Source organism: Xyrauchen texanus, chromosome 31 (genome assembly GCF_025860055.1).
Source record: "Xyrauchen texanus isolate HMW12.3.18 chromosome 31, RBS_HiC_50CHRs, whole genome shotgun sequence".
NCBI classification, from domain to species: domain Eukaryota; kingdom Metazoa; phylum Chordata; class Actinopteri; order Cypriniformes; family Catostomidae; genus Xyrauchen; species Xyrauchen texanus.
The window spans coordinates 6,817,098-6,840,337 of record NC_068306.1 but is presented as its reverse complement, the minus strand read 5'-3'; the positions used below and the strand labels follow the sequence as shown (position 1 = coordinate 6,840,337).

The 23,240-nt window shown below is 41.1% G+C and overlaps 1 protein-coding gene across 1 annotated transcript in view; it reads right to left on the bottom strand.

The window, feature by feature from the left end:
- Window positions 1-10,370: 10,370 nt before the first annotated feature.
- The window catches only part of LOC127625295 (V-set and transmembrane domain-containing protein 2-like protein), a 62,119-nt gene continuing 49,249 nt past the window's right edge, over window positions 10,371-23,240 (bottom strand). The window contains exons 3-4 of the mRNA XM_052100497.1: window positions 18,383-18,427; window positions 10,371-14,318 (exon numbers count right to left, since the gene is read on the bottom strand). Of these exons, the coding sequence (XP_051956457.1) occupies window positions 13,986-14,318; window positions 18,383-18,427 (378 nt within the window). The 3' untranslated portion in view covers window positions 10,371-13,985. The remainder of the gene's footprint in view (window positions 14,319-18,382; window positions 18,428-23,240) is intronic.

The window sequence follows — 23,240 nt, the reverse complement described above, 5'->3', positions numbered from 1 at the left end:
AAACCGTGGCTTTAAGCAGCTTGGACAATTCCAGAAAATTATGCCAAGCCTTATGCCCAGGCAATTATCTTCTGATAGGTGGTGTACCTGTGGATGTATTTTAAGGTCTACCTTCAAACTCAGTGCCTCTTTGCTTGGCATCATGGGAAAATCAAAAGAAATCAGCAAAGACTTCAGAAAAACAATTGTGGACCTCCACAAGTCTGTTCATCCTTGGGAGCAGTTTCCAAATGCCTGAAGGTGCCACGTTCATCTGTACACACAATAGTACACAAGTATACACCATGATACGCAGCCATCATACCGCTCAGGAAGGAGAAGCATTCTGTCTTCTAGAGATGAACGTAGCTTGATGTGAGAAGTGCAAATCAATCCCAGAACAACAGCAAAGGACCTTATGAAGATGCTGGAGGAAACAGGTAGACAAGTATCTATATCCACAGTAAAACGAGTCACTATAATGTAGCCACTATACTGCAGAAGAAAAAATTGTTATCTGAGAATATTGAATATAATATTAATAACAGAAATATTTAAAAATATCAAAAAATCTTTAAAAAAAAAAGATAAATTCACCTGAGAAGCAGCATATAAGATATTTATACATTTATCTCCCTCTCTATCCCCCTGTCTCTCTCTCTATCCCCCCCTCTCTATCCCCCTGTCTCTCTCTCTACCCCCCCTCTCGCTCTCTCTCTCCCTCCCTCTCTCTCTCTCTACCCCCTCTCTCTTCCTCTCTATCCCCTGTCTCTCTCTCTACCCCCTCTCTCTCTCCCTCTGTCTCTCTCTTTACCCCCCTCTCTCTCTCTCTATCCCCTCTCTCTCTCTCTCTCTCTCTATCCCCCTGTCTCTCTCTCTACCCCCCTCTCTTCCTCTCTATCCCCCTGTCTCTCTCTCTACCCCCTCTCTCTCTATCCCCCTGTCTCTCCTCTCTATCCCCCTCTCTCTCTCTACCCCTGTCTCTCTCTCTACCCCCCTCTCTCTCTCTATCCCCTGTCTCTCTCTCTATCCCCTGTCTCTCTCTCTACCCCCTCTATCCCCTGTCTCTCTCTCTCTATCCCCTGTCTCTCTCTCTATCCCCTCTCTCTCTCTCTATCCCCCCTCTCTCTCCCTCTCTATCCCTCTGTCTCTCTCTATCCCCCTGTCTCTCTCTCTCTCCCTCTCTACCCCCCTGTCTCTCTCCCTCTCTACCCCCTCCCTCTATCCCCTGTCTCTCTCTTTCTCCCTCTCTATCCCCCTGTCTCTCTCTCTCTCCCTCTCTACCCCCTGTCGCTCTCTCTCTCTCTCCCTCTCTATCCCCCTCCCTCTCTCTCTCTCTCTACCTGCCCCCCCTCTATCCCCCTTTCCAATAGCAAAATCCAGAGCCATCTGACATACGTTTGTCACTGCATAAGCATTATTATAATCCTTAAACCACAAAGGCTAATGAGATAACTAATAGTTAATGATAATACTAATTAACTAATAGTTAATAGATAGTTAATGAGATAACTATAGTGTGCATGTGCTGCACACTTCAAATGTGAGTGCTTGTGAATTTATGGAGCCGGTGCTTTGTTGACGTCAGCTGCTCATACGTTTTACACCTCCTTGGCTCACACTGAAAACACCATCATAAGAATCGCACGCTCGGTTTGTAGCAGATGACAGTGAGCCGAGTGCTATTTCACTTTGTAGCGCAAGGCACATACGAAGTACATATTTATTTCATTATATCTGCCGGTCAGTTTGGAACTTTAGATTCTTGCCATGTTTGAGCAATTTGAATTCCTGAGACTAGCATTGTGACATCATATCCTCTCCTGCCCTCAGCTGTCCCTCGACCAGCGTCCACTTCTGAGGAGGATAGGGAAGGTCCTGACGTGAAAGAGGAACTTCCTCTTCATAGCCAGATTGCGAAAGACGTCATGAAGCGATGCATCCACCTGCTGACTCCAACCTGGGATTGAAGTTTGCAAAATTCATGTCCTTTCTCTTTTAACACAACACTGATTATGATTTGATTATGATCACCAAAGACCTGTTTTCTTGATTTTATTTTGTAACATCCAGCATAGATATGTTGTAATTGAATTCCTGTCTCTTGTTTGACTGAAATGTGTTTGTTGTTTTGATTCAGATTGTATGCATAGTAAAAGATACAGAAGTGTGTTGTAATGTTTTTAAATGAACACTTGCGTGCCGCTTGCAGGTTTTGGACATCCTGGAGTTGTGTTTTATGTGTCCCCATGGTGCACCGGTGCAATACCATACATTATTTTAATTTATGGTATTGCATTAAAATAAAGTTAGAAGTTTTATCAAAAAATGTTCTAGGCCAAGAAAAGGAATTAGCACTCCAAATGTATATCAGTTCAATTAAGAGAGAATCGGCTGCATTTACACAGCATCATAAACTTAAAATTAAATCTCTAAATTGCCACTTGCTCCTGTATTTTCATTAGGTGTTGTTTAGAATCAGCCTAAATTATAAAAGCAACCAGTTACTGAATCGAATTGAATCTGAACTGTTAACCTAGGGAGTAATTAAAAATTATTTTTTATAATATTATTTTGTAGTAATATAGTACATAATACTATAATAACTATACTATAATAAAGTAAAATAAATTATATATATATATATATCATTTGAAATACATTTTTCATTTTTAACCGTTGGATTATAAGTGTTTAAACTGGCGTTCGCGCGAGTATTCCCGCTTCTCTTCCGGAAAAGGAAAGGGGGAGGGGCTTCTACGACTTGGTTCATAGTAAAGTACAACCAATAGTTGGAATCAAGTAGACGCGGATATTTTCAGAAATTAACAGGTAGTCCAACTTCCTCGCTCACTTTCCCCAAGCGCTGTCTTTATTTGTCAAGTCTCTGAACATGTATGAGTATGTATTGTATGTGTCATACAATTTCGGGTGACCACACACCGCTACAATTTTTCATTCATTTTCCAGATTTCTTCTGCTACTACGTCACATCCGGACAATCTAAATTCTAATAGGCTTTCGCGACAACGCGTCATGCGGATGAATACGTGAATGAAGCGAATTCACGTCTTCACATCTTTGCGTTGACTTTTTATGTAATCGCGCCGCACGAAACGCTCGCTTCGCGTCAGTCCTAGTGTACACAAAGTGAGTTATCTCCAAATTATAACATAAACAAATAATTTTAATATATATTTTTTTCATTAGTTACAAACCCGAATCCAAAACAAATCCGTAGTTTGTATTTTTCTCATTTAATTATTTTTTATTCATTACAAATTATAGTATCAGTTTAACAATTTGAGTGAAAGGTTTAATTGAAAAATGAACATTAAAGGAATATTCTGGGTAAAATACAAGTGAAGCTCAATCTAGAGCATTTATGGCATAATATTGAATACTGTAAAAATGAATCTGGACTGCTTTAAAAAAGCAAAAAATCTGTGTTACAGTGAGGCACTTAAAATGGAAGTCAATGGGGGCCAATTCGTAAACATTAAAATACTCACTGTTTCAAAAGTAGAGCCACAAGACACAAACAATATGTGTGTAAACATGATTTTAGTGTGATAAAATCACTTGCTAACCTTTTCCGTCTCAAGTTATATGACGTGATGTTAACAAACCCTAAAACGACTGTAATAAATCCCTTTTTTGCTTTAATGACAGCATTATGCACTCAAGCTGGCATGAACAAAACCTGATGATCATGTTATCAGCATGATTTGAGAATGTCCCAAAGAACATTTCCAACCAAACTCAAATTTTTCAACACGATGTTATTTTTTTAAATCAGCATAAATTCATTTTAATCCAAATAATAATATCATGTATGTTGTAAACTTATAAATGTACATTACAATTTAAATATATGATAATAATCATATTACTATCTTAATAATATATCATAATGGTCATTTTTCATTATGCAAAATATAACATTCTGGGCTGAAATTGTATTTGTAGACATCATCAATCTCTCTTGGGTGTTCTGGACGAGTCGTGTGGTGATTTCCGCAGGATGCGGGTGTCTAAAGCGGTTCTGTCGCATCTTACCTCATCTCTGATCAAACAGGCAGAGATCAGTGCTCGCTCTGGGCCCGTCCACACACACACACACTGGCTTATAAACTCCAGCCTACTGTGTTGCATGGTCTCCAGCTGCTGTGTGTGAAACTGGACATGAATAAGTCTACTACAGCTTGAAACTCTACTGGTATTGAATAATAGTTGATAAAGGATGGGAGACCTCCTGGGAAAACTAAGGTTGTTGCTGGAAGAGGTATTAGGGAGTCCAGCAGGGAGTGCTCACCCTGCAGTCTGTGTGGGTCCTAATGCCTTAGTATAGTGATGGGGGCATGTGGCAGGGCGGGCCGGGTCGTGATTCTGCACACCCGGCCCCTAATCAGGCTAATCAAGCCTCAGAGAGGGATAAAGGCTGACTGGAAGCTGCAGTGTGACAGAGAGAAATTTACAGACAGCTGTCTGACACCATGTGTGTTTGTCTATTAAAATATTATTTATATTCTCAAGCCGGTTCTCGCCTCCTCCTTTCCCTTTATTAATCCCTTTACACTGGTGCCGAATTCCGGGAACGAGGAGGGATGCGCCATAGTGGAGTTCTCGCCACTACCATCCACCCCAACGGAGCAGCCGTGGCCATCTGCCGGAGGACGGTAACTGCCTGGAGCGGTTACCGTTGCCAGGGGCGGGGGAGACCCCTACCGTCCACCAAAAACGTGCCGGGGCCAGGGGCCGGAGGTCTGCCTCCGATCCGTCTATCGTCCATTTTTTTCTCGCCGTTACGGCGTGTAGGTGCCACACTTTCTTTTTGTTTCCCTCCCCTTGTCCCCTTCCTCATCCAGGTAAACGGGGATGATCTGACGGCAGACAGGGCTGAAGGTACGCCCCTCCCCAGGGAAAGAGCGGTGGGGGGGGGGTGTACGTCATGCCGTGGGACTGAGAGAACAAGGGAGGAATGTGACAGTGTGGAAGGCCAAATCAGGCTAATCAAGCCTCAGAGAGGGATAAAGGCCGACTGGAAGCTGCAGTGATTTACGGGCAGCTGTCTGACACCTTGTGTGTCTTTTTGTTTCAGTTTTATATTAAAATATTATTTATATTGTCAAGCCGGTTCTAGCCTCCTCCTTTCCATTAATCCCTTTACAGGACCCTATACTATAAAAAGGCACCGTCCTTCGGATTATACGTTAAACCGAGGTCCTGTCTCTCTGTGGTCATTAAAAATCCTGGACAGTTCTCGAAAAAGAGTGTCCTGGCCAAATTCCCCCCATTGGCCCTTCTCAATCACGGCCTCCTAATAATCCCCATCCATTAACTGGCTGTATCACTCTACTCTCTCCTCTCCACCAATAGCTGGTGAGTGTACTGGCGCACTATGGCTGCCGTCGCATCATCCAGGTGGACGCTGCACACTGGTGGTGGTTGAGGAGAGTCCCGTTCACTGTGTAAAGCGTGTCATTCATTAGTTTTTAAAGCCTTAAAAGGTAATCATGTATCCCTATTTTAACATTTGATTTAAATATTGGAAGTTAACTATGTACAAATGACTTCTTAACGTGTATGAAGCACACATGCACCTTAAGATATATGACAATGAATCGTGAAAGCCCTAAAAGAGACAATAATGCAGGATGGGACTTCATTTTATTCTGCCTCCATAGCCTTGGTTACGTCAGCAGAAAAGGAAAGTCATGTCAAAAGCAGTGAAAATTATTTGATTTGTAAAGATTAGATTAGCATGCACAGATAAACTGCATTAGAGTACAATAAGACTATCGACATTATCAAGAAGTAAATAGGGTCCATTTTGATAGGATGTTGTTGAGCAATTCTTTTGACCGCATTTGAGCAGTTGTTGGATCTCACCACCAGATGACAGGCTTGGATCAGTTTTTAATAACAGCCGCAGCAAACACACCAATCTGACTGTAGTTCATGAAGAAGTGTGTTCATGTCACATCACAGCTGTGTCTGAAAATCACAGACCTTTTCATTTTATTGAAATATATTGAGGACGAATTGTTCAGCAGTCGCCGTCATGAGGAAAACGGCCTCATAAATATATTACAAAATGTCCTCGTGAAACTGTAAAAATGCAGCTGAAAGGAAACAGAATACTGAATATGAGAGACACCTGAGAGGGTCAGAGGTCATGCTGGAGTTTTCCCAGTAGTGTAGTGTATTCTCTCTCTCTGCTGTCTATCATCCCTCATCTCTCTTTCTCTGCAGATGTCCCTCGCCTCACAGTCCCTCTGCTATACCATCATTTTTCTTGAGTAATGAGCCTCTACAGCACGCTGCTTAATTAATTAATTAGGAGCATGCTGCCATGGAGACTATTACAATATATTAGAACATATGCGCTCGTTATGACGCAGCTGTACATTGTTTGCCATTTGCAATGAATGTTAAGTACTGAATACACCAGAGAAATGCATAAACCTTTGTGGAAATACAGTATTGCATGTCTTTATAATATATCCTTGGTTTGACTTTCTTCACCAACACACATTTGAAGATAAATAGTAATATATCTCAGCTCAGCTGGTCCTTAAAATGCAAGTGGATGGATGATTTCTCTTTTGAAGCTGCAGAAATCACAGACAGTCATCATAAACGTCATCGATACGACTCCAGCGGTTAAATTAATGTCTTCTAAAGCGACACGATTGCTTTTGACCAATATTTAAGTGCTTTTTTTGTTCTCACCTTTTGCTCCCCAATTTGGAAAGCCCAATTCCCAATGCGCTCCGAGTTGTCGTGGTGGTGTAGTGACTCACCTCAATCCATGTGGTGGAGGAGGAATCTCAGTTGCCTCCGCGTCTGAGACATCAATCCATCTTATCACGTGGCTTGTTGAGTGCGTTACCGTGGAGACATAGCGCGTGTGGAGGCTTCACGCTATTCTCCGCGGCGTCCACTCACAACTCACCACGCACCCCACCGAGAACAAACCACATTATAGCGACCACGAGGAGGTTAACCCATGTGACCCTCCCTAGCAACCGGGCCAAATTGGTTGCTTAGGAGACCCGGCTGGAGCCACTCAGCACGCCCTGGATTCGAACATGCAACTCCAGGGGGTATAGTCAGCATCTTTACCACTGAGGTACCCAGGCCCTGTTCTTTTTAACTCTAAATCATTGCATCCGAGAGGGCGGAGTCCAAGCGGTCTCTCGTGTGACGTATTCGCGTTGTCATGATAAAGATGTGATCTCACTGTCTCCACTAGGTTGAGACATCCAGAATAAGCACTAAAACGCATCATTGTGAGTAAGGAAACAGATAAATGTAGATCTAAACCAAAAACTAACCAAACTACTGTACAGTGTTCCTCCTCCTCACTTGTAAACAGCGCTGCTCTTCCGGCTGTGACGCATGCGTCAGTTCTCACGTGTTTCAAACGCCAATGCGAGGACATCACATGCACATGCCGCTGCAGAACAGTACTTCAATATTAATATTTAACCATTGGAGTCGTGTTGATGAAGTTATGCTGACTAAGAAATCACCATTCATGCATTTTAAGGACCTACTGAGCTGAGATATTTTTCTAATGTTCTTCAAATGTGTTCTGGTGAAGAAAGACGGTCATACACACCTGCGATATTATGAGGGACAATAAATAATGAGAGAATTACTATTTTGGGGTGAACTACCCCTTTGACCTTTTAATGCATAGGGGCTAGTGACCCAAGACCTCATTCCACATCTTGCACCTCACCTCTTTAGTATTCTTCTGAATAGTGTAACAAAAAAAGCCAAATTTTAATTCACTGTTTCAGTGATTGACTTCATTTACATTTGATGGCTATTTGGCAAAAAAGCAACGTGGAAGTAAACTATAGCAAGTGTAACATGAACAGCATGATGGTGTACTTCTCAAATGATGTAAGTTGTGCATCGATTTAGACACAATAAGTGCCTGAGAACGTACAAATGTGTATCTTATGTGTTATGTGTTGCTCAGTATGTGCTTGACAGCCAGTTGCATCTCATACAATTTCAGTTTGGTAGTAATGTCTCTTTGATATTGAAATATAAAACATATCAGAATATATAGTAAATATAAAGTCATATCCATTTTACACTATCTGGGCATTTTGTAGATTCATTTGTGATAGAGATACGTCCCGGGTCGTTAAAGACCGGAGTATGTAATAATAATGTTTGGCGAAACACCTGTGCATTTAAGGGTTAATGTGTTTAGAAGTCTTTCTGAATATCTGTTTTCAGTAGAAGCCGATCCTGAATTTCTGATGCTTGTCTTCCGTCCCTGAGCTGCCATCAGCCAATCAAATTGCAGGAGGCGTGTCTCAGGTGATATTTGTTTTATTTCCATGTTTATTTGTCCGAGGTGTTTTCCTTCACCTGATAGAGCTCGATGCCGATGCATGCCGGTTCACTCTCTGTTCTCTTCTGTCCTTCAGGGTACGAACCGCCTCATTCTCAGCTGCTGACGCTGAGCGGATCGGACAGGGCCAGAAACAAATTCACAGACAAGGTCCTCAAATTACAGACAAACTTTGATGCTGGCTTGACAAAGCGTTTCGAACAGAAAAGGACGGACAGACAGATTCATCAGAGCAAGTCTGATATTTTGGCCGTTTTGAAGGTCATATACAGGAAAACCGAAAGTCTGATCAATTAGAAAAGTCAATTAGAAAAGTCAAATTTGGTGGATGTAGCTTGAAAGCTCTAGGAGGAGTTACAGTTGGAAATTTTGTTCAATGTTTAGGGTTTTTGGGGAAAAAACCCTGAAGTCTGGAGGCTATTTTAAGCCAGCCAGCCAGGTGGCACAGAACAACGGTGCCACCTTGTTTTTATTCACTTTGAGTCCAAGTTTAAAGGGATAGTTCACCCAAAAATGACAATTTACTCATTCTCATGTATCCCAGATGTGTACGACTTTCTTTGTGCTGCAAAACACAAGTGAAGATGAGAAGAATATTTCAGCTGTCAGCAAGTGATCCACCCTGCCAATAATATAGTCTTAGATAAAGCTTTACCATATGTGACTAAACACATTTTTACTGATATACTTACAATATATTTCTATTTTTTAAGTAATCTTGAGTAATTTTTAGAGCCATTTTGAATCCACTTGCTTCTCCACACTGATAGGGCTTCAAATTGACCCCTAAATCCCCCATTTCAGAATGTGGTTACCCACGTGGTACAAACGTGATCTATTCAAAAACAGCGCTAGTCTTGTGAAATGAAGTCAGATGAATGTGTGGCCTATCATGTCGTGAGGTAGTTGGGATACCATGAAAATCTCTGGGGGTCAACTCAAAGTTTTAAAGGGGTCATGACATGCCTTTTTTAGTATTTTAATATGGTACTTGAGGTTCACTTATAATATTAGTAAAACATTTTTTGCATAAAAAACAGCTGTATATTTGTAAAACATAATTTTCCACCCTCATTCTGACTCGCTCTGTTTTGGTGCTGCTTCTCCTTTATGTCTTGACCGTAAATTTCCACTGATCTGATTGGCTCTGCTCTTGACTGACCCGCTCTCTCATCTCGCCATCTCACCGCTCACCACTACTGGCCGGGGCTGCAGAAGTGGATAGGTAAAGTCGCCATTGATGTGTTGTTGTGGAGGCGGCCGGATGCAAATGTCTACCACAGTGTGACATCACAATGTGAAGGAAGGAAGTAGAGGATGAGTCGTTTTGGCAGATTGGTTTCAACAAATACTCTTTTTGCAGTGAGGAGGACATTTTGAGTTCTGAATCTCACAGTATGTTTGCAAAGTACAATGACCTCTAATTTGTCAAAAGATCAAGGAAAATGTGTTTCCTCATTGCATGAACCCTTTAAAGAAATGTTGGACTTTAGATGCTTTTGCACCATAAATTCTAGAGACTTTAGTGTGTGAAAATCCCAGAAATACTCAAACCAGCCCATCTGACACCAACAATCATCCATGTGATTATCCAATCAGCCAAACGTGTGGCAGCTGTGCAGTTAATGTGATGAACAGTCGAAGCCCGGGAGGTTCTTGCGACCTAGATAAGCAGTTTGGACCTGTTGGTTCAGTCTCGTGTGGTCCGCCGGTCCCTCTCTGACAGTCTAATAAATGTGCTAGCCCTTGAGAGTCGAATTATAGCTGCCTCATATGCTTTGTGTTAGCGCTCTGGTGTGTTATCGGCACTGTACTTTGCTCTTTATCCTGCTGCCAACGCTGACAGAGGCGCTATTATTCACAGGGCCCGAGTGGCACGGGCGACCAACTAACGCGCAGCGTACAGGGCTAATGCAATTTCCTCTCGGTCGCTTCTGATAAGTATGCTAGCATCATTATGGAGTCAAACCGCTTGATATGTGCATTGTCTGAGGGATTCACTCCCATTAAGGATAACAAAGCTAACTGGAGTGAGGAAAGAAATGAAGAATGAAGGTGATTTTAGAGGTTGGGAAAGTGCAGAAGCCATTTGTTAGAACACAAGGCAAAAACGCCACCTTGAAGGGTATCTGATAATATCGGATAAGCAGATGGTGTGGGCCTGTATCTACCAATTTTGGTGAATTAATTAAGCGATAAGGTACAAGAGACTGCAGCTATTCATAACAATGCATATAACTCTTTTCACACAACGCTATAAAGGAAAGTCACGCAGTGTCACGGCTCCGCTCGAATAGATGTTGTGATATCTATGTAGTGTTTTTGATTTCAAAAGAGCAAGGGAAATCCTGTATTAACAGTACGTTAAGATATATGATCAATATTTTTATTTATTTGATAAAGGCATACATTGAGGTTGAAACCAGTCTCCTGCAGGATCACTGTAATAGAGACAATCTGTACACAGTTATTACTTCCAAAAACGCTTGAATCTAAACAATCAAATAAACCAGAAACTAAGCTGCCAATAATACCATTAAACACACTGTGATTGTTTTCAAAAGCTGCATAAAATCACGAAACATTGTAATATCGCGTGTGCATCGTCCCCTCATTCGTAAGACAGAAGCCTATTGGCACATTTTTGCACCTGTGAAATCTCTTAAAGTCTAAATAAACCCCGCAGACCGGTGCATTTAACATTATATGTAAACAACGATAGTAATTACAGCCTGGAAATGTCATGGTTCAGACCGGTTGAGGAATATTTTGAACATTAACTTTTGTTCTACCCCTCCTCTCTGGGCGACTCTCGCAAAACTGTCCAGAAATGTCCTACTTTACGCCAAAATCAAAAGGAAATAAAGACAATATTCAGATTGTTAAGGACTAATAAGTGACATTACTTTCATTGAAAAGTGATTTTTGTATTATTTACATTCATTGAAATTGATTTTCTAATATTTGATTATTATTATTATTACATTTTTTTTTCTCTTGATTTTGGGGTTAAATATAATCCAGACATTTCTTCGTGTGATTACCCCATCTGACTACAGAAACACTGCATCAAAAACATGAATCCGATCGTACTAAGAATGAGCAAAGAGTTTAAATCAACGGTCCAATTTTGTTGCTTGTTATTTAGCAAATATTATTAGAAACATTTGTGACATGCACTCGCTGTTCTGAACAGACATCTACTGTTGTTTTATACAGAAATATACATCTTGTGTTAAAAGGAAAAGCTCACCCAAAAATGAAAATTCTGTAATCATTTATTCACACTCATGTTGTTCCAAACCTACAGTATATTACTTTCTTTCTTCTGTGGAAAACAAAATAAATTGTTTTACAGAAACGTACACATTTTACAACTTTACACATTAGCCAATTACATTCAAATACTCAGTTTTTCACAATTCCTGACATTTAATTTTAGAAATCATTCCCTGTCTTAGTTATGTTCACTACTTTATTTAAAGAATGTGAAATGTCTGGGGGGGTCCTGGGTCGCTCAGCAAGTAAAGACGCTGACCATCACACCGTGAGTTGTGAGTTTGAATCCAGGGCGTGCTGATCAAATCGGCCCGGTTGCAAGTGAGGGTCGAGTCACGTGGAGTAACCTCCTTGTGGTCGCTATAATGTGGTTCTCTTTCTCAGTGGGGCGTGTGGTGAGTTGTGCGTGGATGCCGTGGACAATAGCGTGAAGCCTCCAAACGCACTATGTCTCCGCGGTAACGCGCTCAACAAGCCACGTGATAAGATGCGCGGATTGACGGTCTCAGACGCGGAGGCAACTGAGACACTATGCCATCACGAGGACCTAGAGCGCATTGGGAATTGGGCATGCCAAATAGGGGAGAAAAAATTAATAATTAAAATGTAATGTGAAATGTCAGAATAATAGTAGAGAGAATGATTTATTTCAGCTTTTCATCACATCCTGAGTGGGTCAAAAGGTTACATAGACTTTTTTTAATATTTGGCAGCATTGCCTTTAAATTGTTTAACTTGGGTCAAATGTTTTTGGGGAGTTTTCAACGAGCTTCTCACAATAAGTTGCTGGAATTTTGTCCCATTCCTGCAGACAGAACTGGTGTAACTGAGTCATGTTTGTAGACCTCCTTGCTCAGATTGAGATCAGGACTTTGTGATACTCCAATACCTTGCCTCTGTTGTCCTTAAGCCATTTTGCCATAACTTTGGAGGTACTTGGGGGTCATTGTCCATTTGCGACCAAGCTTTAACTTCCTGGCTGATGTCTTGAGATGTTACTTATTACATCTCTTGTTACATTATTACAATATATCCACATCAATTGCCTTCCTCATGATGCCATCTATTTAGTGAAGTGCACCAGTCCCTCCTGCAGCAAACACCCCCACAACATGATGCTGCACCCCCATGCTTCACGGTTGGGATGGTGTTCTTAGGCTTGCAAGCCTCACCCTTTTCCTACAAACATAACGATGATCATTATGACCAAACAGTTACATTTTTGTTTCATTAGACTAGACGACATTTCTCCAAAAGTAAGATCTTTGTCCTCATGTGCACTTGCAAACTGTAGTCTGGATTTTTTATGATGGTTTTGGAGCAGTGGTTTCTTCCTTGCTGAGCAGCCTTTCAGGTTATGTCGATATAGGACTAGTTTTGCTGTGGATATAGATACATGTCAACCTGTTTCCTCCAGCAGCTTCACAAGGTCCTTTGCTGTTGTTCTGGGATTGATTTGCACTTTTCACATCAAACTACGCTCATCTGTAGGAGACAGAATGCTTCTCCTTCCTGAGCGCTATGATGCTGCGTGGTCCCATGGTGTTTATACTTGATTATTATTGTGTGTACAGATGAACGTGGGACCTTCAGACATTTGTAAATTCCTCCCAAGGATGAACCAGACTTGTGGAGGTCCACAATTTATTTTCTGAGGTCTTTGCTGATTTCTTTTGATTTTCCCAAGATGCCAAGCAAAGAGGCACTGAGTTTGAAGGTAGACCTTAAAATACTTCCACAGGTAGACCTCAAATTCAGTGCACCTCCTATCAGAAGCTAATTGGCTAATTGCCAAAAAGCTTCACATCATTTTCTGGAATTTTCCAAGCTGCTTAAAGGCACAGTTAACTTAATGTATGTAAACTTCTGACCCACTGGAATTGTGCTATAGTCAATTAAAAGTGAAACAATCTGTCCGTAAACAACTGTTGGAAAAATGACTCATGTAATTATCTTATGTAATTTTGATCTAATATATATATATATATATAATATGATAATTTGTTTTGCAGTCCAGGGACTTTCAAGTGACAGAGAACAAAAAAACATGAAAAACAATTAAAATGTCATTAAAGAAGTCCATACGACTTGTGTGCTACATTCCAAGTTTTCTGAAGCTACTCAATATTTTGGGAAAAGAACGGTGTGAACATTTAAAAGAATTCAAAATCTCCTTTAGTGTTCCACAGAAGAAAGAAAGTCACATTGGTTTGGAACAGCATGAGGGTGAGTAAACGATAGCAGAATTTTAATTTTTGTCTGAACTATCCTTTTAAAATTAGGGCTCTAGGCTTAAGGAATTGAGGGTTTGGGGTGTCGGGGTCGAGTTGGAACTAAGCTGAGGAATTTAAAGTGCACAGCTCTCTGTGCAGTCAGTGGTACTATCATCAGCGGACCTCTTCCTGAGCTCTCGGCCGGGTTTGTGGTGGGAGTGGTGCACTGGCTGATGCTTGTTGTGCTCGGACTGCAGAAGTTCCTCTTGTGATGCTGCCCCCTGCTGGGATGGAGGAGCCATGTTCCCCTCGCCCTGCTCCACCTGCAGGTATGCCCGCACGTGATGGTGGCGCAGTTTACTGTCGCTGAAGTCGATGACGCGGCATTCGTATGTGCCCTCGTCCGACGGCTTCACATTGGACAGACGCAGCTTGTGGGAGATGTTGCTACCGGCAACCTTCACCACCTGTGGAGAGGGGAAAGGAGAGTTGGTTATGTCTGAGGAGATATTAGAAAATGATCAGTCAGTGTATTAAGTAATGATTGAGCCTCATCTGCTGCATTTGTGTGCTGAATATGCTGAATTAAAATGGACTCCAGCTGATTTGGGCTCAAAGGCTGAGGCAGTAGCTATGAAATGTACAGTATGCCAAAATGTGCATTATATTTTAAGAGGGGATACATCAGATATATATAGCCTTTAAAAATAAAAATGTGGTACTCGTAAAATACAATCTCAAATCTAATACACTTCTAGACTAATTAACGAACTCTCTAAGCATTTGCAGTTATTGTTTCATTTAAAACTTCATCTTATATGGGCCCCAGAAGCAGAGAGCATAAGGGCCAATCAAATGCCTCTAAGAACCAGCAATGGAAGCGATAGGATGATGTAATCAGATATTGTTGATGACTGAGAAGTATGCCGATGAAGATCATGTCAGCCATTGACAAATGAAGGTCAGGAAATGACAAGCCATGGAAGGTGGGAAGTTGGTAAATATATTAATTAATAGCCCAATAGTTTCCCCCAGTGTTATAGACATTAATCCAATAGAGTGCAAAATGTTTTCAGCCATCTTGGTTCCAGAAGTCCTTTTCCCATTCATTTTTTTCCATAAGTAGTTTGAGAGTGTAGACGACCGGCTGCACTGTCATTCACAGTGCATCATAGGAGCGGGTGGTCGCTGCAGAGCTCTTTTGGCGCACTTTGTTTGCTGCGATTCTCTGATTGGTGGATCTCGCTTTAGGATTATGGGTAGTGTAGTTCTCCACCAGGAATTCAGCTATTAAACGTAATTGTTTTTTTAATAAATGAAGATGAAATTACAGGGACTGATGGCTTCAACAGAAGCATATACCATTGATTAAAGATCTGTCTTTAAAGGTTGAGTGGTGGTGGCGTAGTGGGCTAACGCACTATGCTGGTAATCAGAAGGTTGCTGGTTCGATCCCCACAGCCACCACCATTGTGTCCTTGAGCAAGACACTTAACTCCAGGTTGCTCCAGGGGGATTGTCCCTGTAATAAGGGCTCTGTAAGTCGCTTTGGATAAAAGCATCTGCCAAATGCATAAAGGTAAATGTAAATGTAGAAGTTATAATTGAAAAACAATTCACCTATGGAGAAATGTATGAATGAGAGTTTTGTTTATTTCTGGAACAAGACTGTTGCACTCTATTATAAGGAATCAAGAGGTCAGCTATGTCTATTGTCACTTTTGACCTGTTCTCTGAATATCATAAAACATTTTCTATAGCAGGTATTAGGGCTGTCAACTGGGCTGAGAAGCTAAATTCAAATTTTATCTAAAATATAACAAAGATTGGAATTAAATTGGGATTATAAGACAGCAGATTTTAAAATTGACATTGTCCTTAGTCCACAAGAGGGTGCTATAAATGCATATAAACCATACAGCATCATGCTAAATTATTATTTCTAATAGCATTTTTTAATTCCGGTAAAGTTTACAACCTCCTTTCCAAATGGCAACCGGTAAGAAGAAAATAAATGTTAATAGTGTTCTTTTTAAAATGGCAGTACTCTACGGTAAGGGGCGGTTGAAATACCAGTTGCAGTGTTGTCAGATCTCATAAGAGAAACACAATGTGGTGTGGAAAAACAAGCCCAAAATAAGCCACTTGCCACACCAAAATAAGACTGAATTTATCAGCATAGATATCATACCAGGCAAACCGTTAATTCAAGTATAATTTTGTTTACAGATCTGCTTCTCAGTCAAAACCCGGCAGCATCAAATCTGTAAGAATGCATCATATCTAACAATAACTCAGTGAAGAAACAACTGAAAAATGCACTTTTTTACCTCTAATAATGTTTCCTTGTATCTGGATTAGTCGTGCATGAACAGTACATTTAGTAATTACACATAGTTGTTAAAAAGGCCGTCAATTGGGCGAGTAAAGACGCTGACTACAACACCAGGAGTCATGAGTTCGAATCCAGGGCGTGCTGAGTAACTCCAGTCAGGCTTCCTAAGCAACCAATTGGCCCGGTTGCTAAGGAGGGTAGAGTTACATGGGGTAACCTCCTTGTGGTCACTATAATGTGGTTCTCGCTCTCGGTGGGACGCGTAGTGAGCTGTGCGTGGATGCCACAGAGAATAGCGTGAAGCCTTCGCATGTGCTACATCTCCCTGGTAACGCGATCAACAAGCCAAGTGATAAAATGCACAGTTTGACGGTCTCAGACGCGGAGGCAACTAAGATTCGTCCTCCGCCACCCAGATTGAGGCGAGTCACTACGCCACCATGAGGACTTCAGAGTGCAATGGGAATTGGGCATGCCAAATTGGAGAGAAAATGGGAGAAAAAAACGAAAAAAAAAAAAAAAAAAGCCTTAATTTACAAAATGTGACATCCACAACGGGCAATTAGGCAAAGAACATCAATGCACATGTTTCATGTTTCAGGCAACCTGAAGTAGTGTACTTACAAAAATAGTAATAGTATTAACTCACCAGATGATTTTATACAACGCAAATTTCAAATGAGAATAATACAAGCGCAAGCAATTAATCCAAGGGAGAAAACAATTCAAGCAGTGCTGCCTTCCTTATTTCCATAAGTACCAGAACAGCCATTTTTTCTCATTTCTTTTGTAAGTGCAAAAGGGCTAGTAAGCCAGTCAAATGCTGCCAGTAGATGCAGTCAAGGCAGTGAAAGAAAGACGTCTGCATTAGAGATGCAATGAGATGGAGCCATGGAACGGCAGAGAGAGACACTCACTGAACAGCTCTCTCTCTCTCTGTTTATTTGTACCTACTGCCTAGCACTCTACCTGAGATACAAAAACAATAGGACAATCTCTCTCTCTAAAGCGGTCCGAATTCCCAGAAGCCTTCAAGCGTGAGTCCAGATGCTTGATATAGCCGTCTGCCAGTCAAACAGATTGAGTGGGAACTAAGGTGGATAAACAAACACATTCACAAACCAACAAACGTGCTAACAGTAACTTATTCACAGGCAATGTTTGTCAATGGATATCTGAATATTCTGCAAACAAACACTGCCGTTATCACACTCAAAGATGGGCTGAACTAGTCCTTTAACACTTGAATTTTGTAATGCAATGTCACGTTGAAGCTTTCACTTGCCAATGATGGTTTCTAACGTAGGTGGGCAAGAGTTGAACACAACATCGCTGGGAAGAGTCCTGGATTGTGTGAACGTCAGGGACCGAGAGCGCGATCGTGTGTGAACCCTCATCACAGCGGGGTTCTTCAGCCACAGATCGAGAGCTCTTTCACACTGGATTCAAACGTCCTTGTGAATATTTTATGGAGTAGCAGAGATGAGATGCTTTGATTTAATCCATCCCCCCATATTTAATCCATTTTGTTCCCTTGTACTCTTTTTCACTGTGCTCTACTGTCCTATTCAATTACGATCTATTGTGTACTACTGTTTTCAGTTCTGTTATGTTTTACAGTAATCTGCTCTGGTTTGTTCAATTGTTTTCTCTTCTGTTGTGCTCTACAGTATTATTTGATCCTATCCTATTGGCTACTGATCCATCATGATCTTGAAAGCAAAGCGGAACATACAAACAGCTAACTGTAGCTGCACGCTAGTCTACCTCTGAAATACAAACACCACAAAACAGCCCCTCTCTCAGTCTCAGTTTGTGGACAGCGGCTATCTGATGCTTTAACATGAGGAGGTTCCCTACATGCATTGTGGTTGCCGTTGGGTGTTATGCTTTGTTAGTTCATGCTGCTCACACAACCAGTCGTCGTACACACACATACACACATACACGCACACCCTGGAGCAGCACAACCAGCTAGAGCTGAGCGAGTAGCTAACAAATCACCTTTAGCCCAACCGACCATGATGTCGTGTTGGAACGCTCCTGTTATTTGCCACACAAAGACACTCAATGTATTTTTACATTCCATTACTGATGGCAGATGCTAACGGCTGCACATGAGCCAATGAAACACAATAAATAGACATTCACAAAAGGAAAAGAGGAGCAAATTAAAGCCAAACTTCACACACTTACACTGATTTTGGTGGCGTCCTTCGACATCTCATTCTGGGGAATCACCTGGAATTAAAAACATCACACAGTCATACTGTTAGACAGATATATTGGATCTGTATATTAGAGAAATGTTAGAGACAGGGTACAAAATTTAAATCATCTGCGCTGTTTTTAAATTGTTTTCCAATGTAAACATGTGCAAGATGGACGTCTTTGGCCGCTGACCTGTGTCTGAGTGCAGTGTTGCTTAAGCGTTGTCAAGTTAAAAATAATTTAAACATGTCTCGAGACATGTGCGTTCTCTTCAATTTGCTGTATCTTGCTTTTTTTAATGCAAGACCGCATTTGGTCTGAATGGCCCCTTAGATCACCCAAAAATAAAATAGTCAAGTTAATCAATGGAAACTCTTGCCCTCAAATCTTGTGCTCATATTTAATTCAAATGTGGTACATGAAGACGCTAATTTTGCCAAATGCCATCGATTCTCGAACGCTTTGTAACTAGAGGTCGACCCACTACTTAGTAGGTCCTCGTGGTGGCACAGTTACCCACCTCAATCCGGGTGACGGAGGATGAGTCAATCCACACATCCTATCATGTGACTCGTTGTGCATGACACCGCGGAGACTCACAGCATGTGGAGGCTCATGCTACTCTCCGTGATCCACACACAACTTACCACGCGCATCATTGAGAGCGAGAACCACTAAAGGAGGTTACCCCATGTGACTCTACCCTCCTTAGCAACCGGGCCAATTTGGTTGCTTAGGAGACCTGGCTGGAGTCACTCAGCACACCGTAGATTCTAACTCGTGACTCCTGGGGTGGTAATCAGCGTCAATACTCGCTGAGCTACCCAGTCCCCCGATAGTTCATTTTGTCAATACCGATAATAAAGATGGAGGAAAAGGCAGATTAATCAGTCTATTGTTTTTAATAGCGATCTATAGAATGTAAAACAATGGTCTTTAGTATTTTGTTACTATGACTGGCACAGACACTGAGGCTATAAGAGTCCAAAATGAATGCAGTATATCGTGCAATCAAACTCCCAATATAGATTTGGTGCATTATGTGGGACTTTTTACTATAAACAAGCCCAAAACACACAAGGGACTCTTACTTTGAAATGACAAGAGACTAGTTATCTATTTGCCAACTTAAGCTTATTACAACCTAAATATTCACCAGATTAAGGGTTTTGTGTAACTATAATATCTCACCAGATGGGGTTTATTGAGGAATAATTTATTATTATTATATGAAGTTGGAGATGCGATATATGTGCTGAACGTTTCAACGCGGGAAACGTTTCAATATAGTCACATTTTTCTTTGCATGCCCTCGCTTCAAAATACAATACTTGAATTTTGAATCAAAATAACAAAATATATATTGAAGTGTGAATCTGCAACTATTGGCATAATATTTTGCCAATAACTGATAGCTCCAAAAAGCAAATATTGGCCGCGATTAATCAGTAAAACTATATATCTGTCTACCTCTAGTTGTGACCTGTTGCGTCACGCCATTGCTTTAATTGCTCATTACTGTCGCATAGCAGTGTTTCCTACAGGATTCAGCGAATTGGGGTGCGAAGTGGGGCCTACTGTTCCCCCATCACAAATTAACGGCATTACTATGGGATCTGGTTAAACCCCCGAGACGCTCATATCTCCTCACATGGTTGACCAATAGGTTGACAGATATATTGTAGATGATGGCCGATTGTTTTCTTGAGGATGCCGAAAATCGCCTGCTTGAATATCAAGTGACTGAGGTATGTAAACGACAAGTCACGGTACGTTTTGTTGTTATGTGCCATCGTGTTACAACAATAATAAACCGGTGTGCAACACAGGCCTAGTCCACACTAATACGTTTTAGTTTGAAAACGCATCTTTTTCTCTCCGTTACGTTTTTGTCTGTGAGCTTTTTGAAAACGCACTCCAAAGTGGATAAACTTGAAAATGCCGTTTTCGCATTGTGGACTGTGAAAACGGATGCTTTGGAAAACGATGACGCATTTTTAGTCATGTGATCTATCCAAGCAAAACAATCAAGATGGTGGCCCGTGTTATAGCGGCGCTGTTGTGCCTGATACTCACTTTGATAGCATTGTTAAAAAACAAATGTCACTTTGTACAACCATCACATTGCGTTCCTTCAAAGGCGAAGGGAAGTTTACTTGGAAATGGTGTCCGGTGACGGAACACGAGGACAATTGCGTTTCAGACCGTACATGCAGCGGGGATTTTCCGCAGTGTGGACGAGCAACTTTTGGAAAGCGCTTGAAAATGTTAGTGTGGACGTAGAGCATTTTGAAACAAAACGCCATTTTCAAATGTATCCGGATTAATGTAGACGTAGCCACAGTGTCATTTAAACGATCTGCATATCAAAGCCGCAGCAGACGCATTTGAGCTCATAATGTTAAAGTGCTCACCTGATTCATTCTCTCGCTCTCTCCACAACAGTTCCCTGTAACATTTAACTTTTACCTTTTAAGTCTTGTGTCATGATAAAAAGGCAAATATCAGTCAAACTAATATCACACACCGTCTGCAAATATCTCGGTTAAACAGATGTAATAAACCAACCTCACACAACTTCAGCAGATCCAGCATCCGGTGGAGCGCTCATTTATTTATCTCTAAAGCACGTGTGCTATCAGCCTCTCCTCAACAGCTCCCTGTCACTTTTAACTTTCTTTTCTAATAATTAAAAAGGCAAACTGCTTACATTTACATTTATGTTTATGGCAGACGCTTTTATCCAAAGCGACTTACAGTGCACTTATTACAGGTACAATCCCGAACAACCTGGAGTTAAGTGCCTTGCTCAAGGACACAATGGTGGTGGCTGTGGGGTTCGAACCAGCGTCCTACTGATTACCAGTTATGTGCTTTAGCCCACTACGCCACTAACAGTCCACCAGTGCTTACTGGGCAGGGAGGAAAATGTATGACAAAAAAGGACATAAATATTGATCTGTATTCACCCAAACCCATCATATCGTGTTTGAAAACATGGATTTAACCACTGGAGTCGTATGGATTACTTTCATGCTGGCTTGATGTGAATTTTGGAGCTTCAAAATGTTGGCACCCATTCACTTGCATTGTGATGACCTACAGAGCTGAAGTATTCTTAAAAAATCTGAATTTGTGTTCAGCAAATCAAAGAAAGTCGTACACATCTGGGATGGCATGAGGGTGAGTAAATGATGAGAATTTTCATTTTTGGGTGAACTACCCCTTTAAAATTTGTTAAGGAACTTGTAGTGAACATTTAAAGTCAATTTGGAGCACTGTATATATATATAACGCGATCAGCGCACGTTACCAAAACGAATCAAACACAACACAGCTGTTATTCTGTGCACGAGATGAAATTCATGAAGCGAGCACAGAACCGTCTCACGGACAATCAGAGCTCGTTTAAAATTCACATACGGTCATATCTTGATTTATATATCTTGATTTACATATCTTGTCCAGCCCTGCACAATGCAATAGAAAGATGTGAAGTGTTTGCATTATTTTGCACCACACACTCTTTTTAACTCATCATATTCAATTCAGACTAAAAGCTTCGCCGTGGCGCTGCTGAAAAGCAGCTTGACAAAAGGAGCTTGACAGACATCGTTAATGTATATTTTCATTGTATGAACATGGGCAACTTGAACATTTTGCACACATCCTTTTGTGTTCCACAACATTTTATTTTTGGGTAAACACTCCCTTTATTATTGGACCATGGATGAGATGATTGAGCTGCTTAATTTAACTGCTATCAATGTAACAAACAGTTACTGCAGTAGAATAGTTGTACACACACAGACACACATTTAAACTCAAGTCCAGTATGCTCAAATGAGCTGTTAGTTCTCAGGCGGTATAATAACTCTGTGTGCCATGCGGTCTTAACTGGCCTCTGCCAATCCTCAAGAGCCTCTCATGAATAATGAATGATCTAAAGGTGAGCGAGTGTTTCTATATTTCCCCCTTTTCATCCCTCCATCCAATTAAACAGCATCTTGAGTTCACAGCAGGAAGCCCTGCAAACTCTCCCACTCTCTCGGGAAGCTGCAGCTATTTCTACCTGTGTGATTAATGTGTGGTCTGTTACCTGCTGCAAACTCCCTAGTACATTAATACCAGTGTGTTTCCTGTACTCACCCGAGTCTCACAGTCTCATGCTGTGGTCACATTTCAGCTTAGAAACACAAGAAGATTTAGCGTTTTAGGACCATTGTGACAATGTGTTTAGCACATTTCCCTCCATGTTCACACTATTGAGTTTTGTTGTTGTTGTTGTAATTCTCATTATTCTCATTACTGTAATACAGTCATTTGTATGGCATAACTGTTTGGTTTGACTTGTTCTGTGTATTGTGTATCTAAAGATGACATTCATACAATCCCCTTTCATTAAAGAAACCTTACTGCATCTGTGATATGTGTGAGATGAATTAAAGAGACCTTTCGACTGGTTAATGTGCACTCAACCGAAACACTTCTGTGAGACCACAGTTTACTCTTAGCTGCCCGCATACACAGCCGTGCACTTCTGCTACAGACGGAAGAAAACATCCACGCAGATGAGAGATTTTCTTGAATCAGCGCTAAATGCATGCTCAGAGATTCAACTGGTGTTCAAACACATGTTAATGTTTCAACGTTAAATCTTGTGTGTAAACCAGGTGGAAATACACTTGCAAATGGTGATTCTTCCTCAAATGTATCCAGGTGGAAATACACATTACAAAGTCGTAAAAATGCACATTAACATACCGTATTTATGATAGGCCACGAGCGCTATTGGTGAATGTGGAAATGCAGCTGCATGGCCGAGCAGTTAAATGTGCTTCAT